The following is a 6,203-nucleotide window of genomic DNA, read 5'->3' as shown; positions in this document are numbered from 1 at the left end:
AACCTACAATATCCAGAATACCAAAGAGGGTTCCCGACCCAATTCCACAACCCCACATGTCCCCAGAGCTGCCCTAGAACAAATAAGGTTCCAGACCTAGGATTGGGAGGGACGGGACACAGAGAGACCCTTTCTCCACTTTCAACGAACTGACAAGCAAACAGATAGGAGAAACAACAACTCTAAAGATGAAAGTTATGACAAGAATAAACATAAAACAGTCAAGCCGAAGGAGACCGCTAAGTGCTCATCTCTGCCCGCAGAGCTGACCCCACACACTGTGCTTCAGGCCACGTTTGATCACACTTGTGCACGTGGGAAATGCGGTGGCATGAAGGCCCTGGTGCCACCCACAGGCCTCAATAAATTATATTTACAGAGAAACCAAATGAGAGGGGGGGCTGCAGGTGGAGGGCCGTTCCCTCCAGTCTCCCCCCCGCAGCTCCCAGCTGGCTGTCTCCTCAGGAACAATTTGGATTGTGGGGAAGAGGTTTTGACCAGCAAAACGGAGGCAGATCAAGCGGAGATCTGCCACCCCTGCTCTCCCCAGTGCGAATTTAAGGCGGTGGCCGTTGCCGACGCCGGAGGGGCCTTGCACGCCCCGCATGCCCAGGCCCGACAGGGAAGCCAGGCGCGAGCCCGCAGCTGTCCCGGCTTCCGGGAAGCGAGTGGGACCTGGGCGCGGCGCCCAGCTAGGGCCCCCCCAGAATGTGGTAGTGCACTTTGGTGTTAGTAGCAGCTCCGTGCTTCTGGCGCAGATGCAGGCGTAGTTGACTCTTGTGCCGGAAATGCAGGCCGCAGGGGTCGCACTGTGGGAGGACAGCGGGTCAGCTCCCGCCCCCTCCACGGCCGCCCCCGGCTCTCCGCGGGAGAGGAGCTCTCGGGTCCGCGCGTCTCCCGCGAGGCTCGGCGGCGGTCGCGGAGCTAGGTCCCGCCCTCTTCCATCCCTAGCTCCTCCTCCGGAGGACGGCGCCCAGCCCGGGAGCCTAACTTCGGTGCGCGCGCTTCCCGGCCCCCGGCCCCGCCCCTTATCTCCCAGGACTCCGCCCACTTCGGAGAGCTCCGGGGCCCGCCCGGCCCGCTCCCCTCGCAGCCCCGCCCCTAGGTACACGCCGGGCCGGGTCGGGTACTCACGTGGTACGGCTTCTCCCCGGTGTGGATGCGAACGTGGCTCTTGAGGGTCTGTAGGTGGCGGAAGCGAGTGCCGCAGGTGGGGCAAGGATAGGGCTTCTCCCCGGTGTGGATCAGCACGTGCGCGCGCAGATGCGCTACCTGGGCGGCCAGGGGGAGCTCAGAGCGCGCATCTGGGAGGCACCGAACCCTCCCCGACGGCCCGCCCCGCCCTCCGGCAAATTTGCCTTGGAGCGGGCTGGGAGACGCGCTCGGTACCTGCACGAAGCGCGAGCCGCACGTCTCACACTTGTAGGGCTTCTCTCCCGAATGGATGCGGCTGTGCGTTTTCAGGTTGGCCGGCCGGTTAAAGCGGGCTCCGCAGATGGAACAGTGGTAGGGCTTCTCCCCTGGAGGCAGGGAGGCCGGGAGGCCGGGAGGTCAGGGACTCCGTCCTAGGACGCCCGCGGGCACGAAGGCCAGGGCCCTCTCCCTCCTTACCTGTGTGCACCGTGCGGTGACTGGCCAGGTTGCCTTTGTAGCGGAAGGCAGACCGGCAGAGCTGACATTTGTAGGGCTTGTCCTCATCCCCAGGAGCCAAGGGGTCCAGCCCCGACGAGCACCCAGCCACCGCCTCACAGTTCTGGCAGCTGAAAAATTCACTTCCTGGGAGGGAGGTGGGTAATGACAATTCCAGTGAATCCTCAAACCGCAGTAGTAGGGGGTTTTCTTTTTCCCCAATTTACTGTTAAGGCTTCTGGAGTTCATTTGACTTACTCAAGGTCACATGGTTAGTAAGAGGACAAGCCAAGATCTGACTTCATGTCTGTCTGACTTCAGAATACTCTGCTAATCTCTTCAATAGTGGTGGTGGTGGTATATGGAGGCCCCAATTACTGGGTGAAGTTTCTGTTTCTCCTCTCTTGGACCACTGCTCGGCTCGACAGCTTGCGGGAGAGGCCCTGCCCAGCCCTGGGCCCACCACTCAGCCCTGATGGGAACAGGCCAGAAGTTCCCAAACTTTGCTGCTCATTGGAAGCTTTTAAAAAATACTGATTCCTGGCTCCCACTTCCAGACTTTCTGATCTATGGGGTGTGACCTGGGCAATGGGATTTTGAAAAGCTCCCTAGGCGATTCCGATTTGCAGTAATTGGGGGCGGGCCTTTCCTTTTGGTCCAAACTGGCCTTGAGCAGCCTGAGGAGAAAAGCCAAGGGAGGAGGTAAAAGGAAGGGCTCTTACCTGGTGGTGGGCAAGCCCGCCCAGAGTGTGATCCAGTGGTCTCTTGAGCCAGGGCTGTGAGGAGATGGGGGGTATTGACTGGAGCCCCACATTTGAACTGTCCCGTGACAGCAGGTGGAGAGAGCCTAGGCAGGTGGCAAGCCCAGAGAAAAGGATTAGGAGAGATTTGATGGAGGGGTTCTCGCCTGGAGAACTCGGAGCGGAAGGCCTACCCTCTGGTGGTGAGCCAATACTGACCAATGAGCCATATCCAATTGTGCTGCCAAAGTCCCACCCCCTCACTCCCTGCTCCTGGCCGCCCAGGCCCCATGGCTCTGCCTCCGAGCTGAGGCTGGCCTCCGCAAATTCTTGAGGTTCCAGGGTCTGTACCTGCTCTGGGGACCAGGAATGGGTCCTTCTTCACTGCTGCTGCCACCGCTGCTGGAAGCCTCATCTCCGCTGGGGAGCCTGGCCTGGGGACAAAGTTGACCAGAACTCCTCTCTGCGGCCAGGCTCCCCACTTGGGAGGCCTGAGAGTTTAGCACGATGAACTTGTACTTCTTCCAGTTGCAGGCCTTGGGGTCTGGGCTGCCTGGGCTGGGGGGGCCTTGACGGCAGCTGCGAGACTCGGTAGGTGGGTCTGGATGCCCTTCGGAGCGCCTGGGGCTGCCTGATGGAGGGGCCGTTGGGGGCGTGGGCGGTTCTGCCTCCGAAGGCCGCAGGGAGATGCCCAGAGGTTCGGAGCTGGGAAAAGCGCGAGGGATATGAGTGCTCTTTCCTAATCCTGGCCTCCACCCTTGACACCTGGGTTGCTGCCTCACCCAACGGAGGACACCGGGCTGGGGCTCCCTCACCTGGCCTGGATGAAGCGGTGGCATGCCTGGACCACGTGTTCCATCTGCAAGTAGGTGGCGGCTGCGAGGACAGCCGGCGCAGTGGCGGGAGAGAGGCGTAGGCGTGACGTGTACATGAAGTCCAGGAGAGGAGCGAAGCCCCCGGCTTCGGGGCCCCCGGGCAGGGAGAGCACGTCCACCCCCACGCCTGCGCGGCCTCGGAAGATTGAATAGAAGAAGCCACTGGAGAGAGGGCGGAGAGGCTACATCAGGGCCTGGGAGCCCACGGAGACACGCCACCCTGTAGAAAAGCCCCACCTCCTCCCCATGATCCCCCCGGTTCCCCGACGCTCCGCGCTCAGCCTCCTGCCTCTGGAAGGCTTGGCTTCGGATCCCCTCCCAAAGACCTTGTGACACCAGCCCTTTCCCATTTGGTCCCGCCCCTCCCCCCTGAGTCACTCCCCGAACCTGCAGGCGATAAGAACCGCCTTGTGCGCGCGAAGGGGTTGCCCGCCAACCAGCAGCGTGACGTCAGTGAGGATCCCGCGCAGGCGCAGCTCGTTCAGGTTGCCGAGCACGTCGGAGGAGTGGCGAGTGAACTCGCGGACGTAGCCCAGCGCACCCTCGGGGGTGGCGGTGGAGCCCATCGCGACGCAGGCCTGCCGGTGCCCAGGAAAGGGCTCAGGGACCCAGGCGGTGCTCAGACGCCTTCCCTGCGCAGTTCGCCCCTTCTGCGGACGTGCGGCCAGGGCCGAGCCCCCCGCCCGGCTCGCGCAGCCTCGCGTGCGCCGTCTAGTTCTTTCCGCCCCCGGCTCATCGGCGCTCGCTTGCCCCCTAGGCTCCACAGTGCTTGCGCGAGGTGGGCGCCCCCACGCCGCGGCGTCGACGGCCAGCGTGGGGGACCCGGCCCGCAGCGCCCTCGGTTCGACTGCTCGTCAGTGCAGCACCCCGCTGCCCCCCGGCTTCACCGCGCGACTGAATGTCGGGTGTCCGACCTGCCCGGGCACCCCAGACGGCCTGCGGTCCACGCCCCTCCAAACCCCAGCCCAGGCTCCCTTTCCGAAGCACGGAATTCCACTACTGTCTAATCCCGGAGTCCCAGTTTAGCCCAGGTAGTGGGCCTCAGTCTTCCTACCATCAGCAACCCTTTTCGGGGACCCGGGAGTCTGGCTCCCTCGGTCTGTCGTTCTTACCCCCGTCCTGCAGGGGCTGCGGCTTCTCTTCTCAGGGGGGCGGGGTCTCTCTCCCCTCTTGGACTCGGCTCCTTTATCTGGCCGGGATGGCGGGGGCGGGGGTGGAGGTGGGGTGAACGCCTGGGTCTGTATCCTTCCTTCCTCCCGAGCTCTCCAGATGGCGAGCCCGGGGCGGGGTCTCCGGCTCGAGGGCGGGACCTCAGAAACCCTGGGGTGGTCGTAACATAAGGGGTCTTGGGCCACTGGAAGTGGAATCGGGGATGGGACACGGGAATTGGGGAGGAGGTTGGGGATATCGAGATTGGAAATATGGGTGACCCGGGTCGTCGAGGGGCCTGGGGCAGCGAAAATCGGTGTGTTGGCTTTTGGAAGGGGGGGTGCCTGTTAACTGGAGAGTGGATACAGCAAAACTCCCCCTTCCAACGTACGACATCAAGGGAGAGAGAGGGGAGCGCAGCGAGGCACCAGGCTTGGGGAGGCCACGGTGGACTCGCGTGGGGTCTCAGCAGCGGGAGGGCGCGGTGTGAATGACAGGCTCCTCTAGCGGGGCCTACAAGAGGGGGGGCTCTGATCGGGCGGGGCGGGGAGGGGACGGATATGATTTCTAGTTCGTTTCCTTCCATTGTCCTGAGACCGGACGGCTCCGCCAGCTGCTTCCCCTCGAGGAGGTGGGGAAAGCCCCGGGTGGGGGCCGAGAGGCGCTCCGGAGACCTGGGCGTCCGGACTCTCGCTCCCGACTCTCTTCTGAATCCTTTTAGGGATCCAGAGAGACAGACTCCCGCCCAAAGCCCGCTCGCCCTCCCCCAATCCCAGCTCACTAGGGCCTCGGGCACCCGCCCGTCGGCTACGCTTGGAGGCTGGCGGGACGCCGGGGTCCAGCGCGGCAAGTAGGCAAAACCCGGCAATGTTTGACTCCTTCCACGAGGGGGCGGACGAGCACTAGCCTCGCCTCGCCGTCTCCACCCGGCTGGGGTCCACTCGGACCGGGGCGCAGGATCGATTCGGTCTGAGCGGCTGAAACCTTCGTCCTCCTCCCCTTTGCGCTGGTTGATTTTGTCCCTCTGTCTCCGGGGGGGGGGGGGGGGAACTAAGGTTGGGCGGAGGGAGGGAGAGTTAGGCGACAGAGGGGACTTTCCTCCGAGGCTGGGGTTCCTTATCTGGGGTGAGAAATCCGCGGGCTCTGGGAGCAAGGGAACTGGTGGGAAAAGGAGTGGGGTCTGAGCCTTGGGAGCTCAGGGTTCTCTTTTCTAATTACGCTAGACACTATTATCTGTCGGTGGAGGTGAATTTTTAGTGAACATTAATCTGAAAGCTGGGTGGGGTGGACAGAGAGGAGGGAAAACAGGGAGGGTCTCGGGGTAAAAGAAGGGAGAGAGGGCAGGAGGCGTCCGATAACCGATAACCCTAATTTGAGGTCCCTGATCTGGGAGATAGGCACGGGTCACACCCTCATATTTTGTTTGGGGGAGACGTTGGGGGAGGCGATGTTTATTTGGAGACGGGGGTGCAGAGCTGAGTCTAGCTGCAAAGCAGGACTTGGGTTCAAGAGGGTCACAGGTGCCCAGGAATGACTGCCCGTCATCCGAGGAGCTGCGTATCCAGGCCTGCGGTGTCTTTATCTGATCCGAGGGCGACTTTATTTGGGCGCAGGAAAGAACTGCTGAGAAAGTGGGAATCCCAGACCCCTAGTGAATCAGGACCGGGATGGGGCTTTTGCATGTTAGGGTTACTCTGGTCTCTGCTCAGTTTGGAGGTGGGAGTTCCACCAGGAACAAAGAGTTCCACCCTTTGGTATCAGGATGGAGCTGATTTTATGTTATCTGGTCAGCTGTGGAGAGTATGTTTGT

The 6,203-nt window shown here is 62.2% G+C and overlaps 1 protein-coding gene across 1 annotated transcript; it reads right to left on the bottom strand.

The window, feature by feature from the left end:
• On the bottom strand, positions 1 to 3,810 carry BCL6B (BCL6B transcription repressor). Its single transcript, XM_044921650.1, has 8 exons — positions 3,632 to 3,810; positions 3,185 to 3,406; positions 2,721 to 3,074; positions 2,352 to 2,476; positions 1,612 to 1,776; positions 1,390 to 1,520; positions 1,135 to 1,272; positions 1 to 809 (listed from the first exon to the last, which is right to left on the bottom strand). Exons 1-8 carry the CDS (start codon positions 3,808 to 3,810, stop codon positions 693 to 695), a joined length of 1,431 nt encoding a protein of 476 aa, XP_044777585.1. The 3' UTR covers positions 1 to 692.
• Positions 3,811 to 6,203: the final 2,393 nt, after the last annotated feature.

This window comes from Neomonachus schauinslandi, chromosome 15, assembly GCF_002201575.2.
Source record: "Neomonachus schauinslandi chromosome 15, ASM220157v2, whole genome shotgun sequence".
Lineage (NCBI taxonomy): Eukaryota > Metazoa > Chordata > Mammalia > Carnivora > Phocidae > Neomonachus > Neomonachus schauinslandi.
The sequence above is the reverse complement of the archived record's forward strand: the minus strand, read 5'-3'. Positions and strand labels throughout refer to the sequence as shown.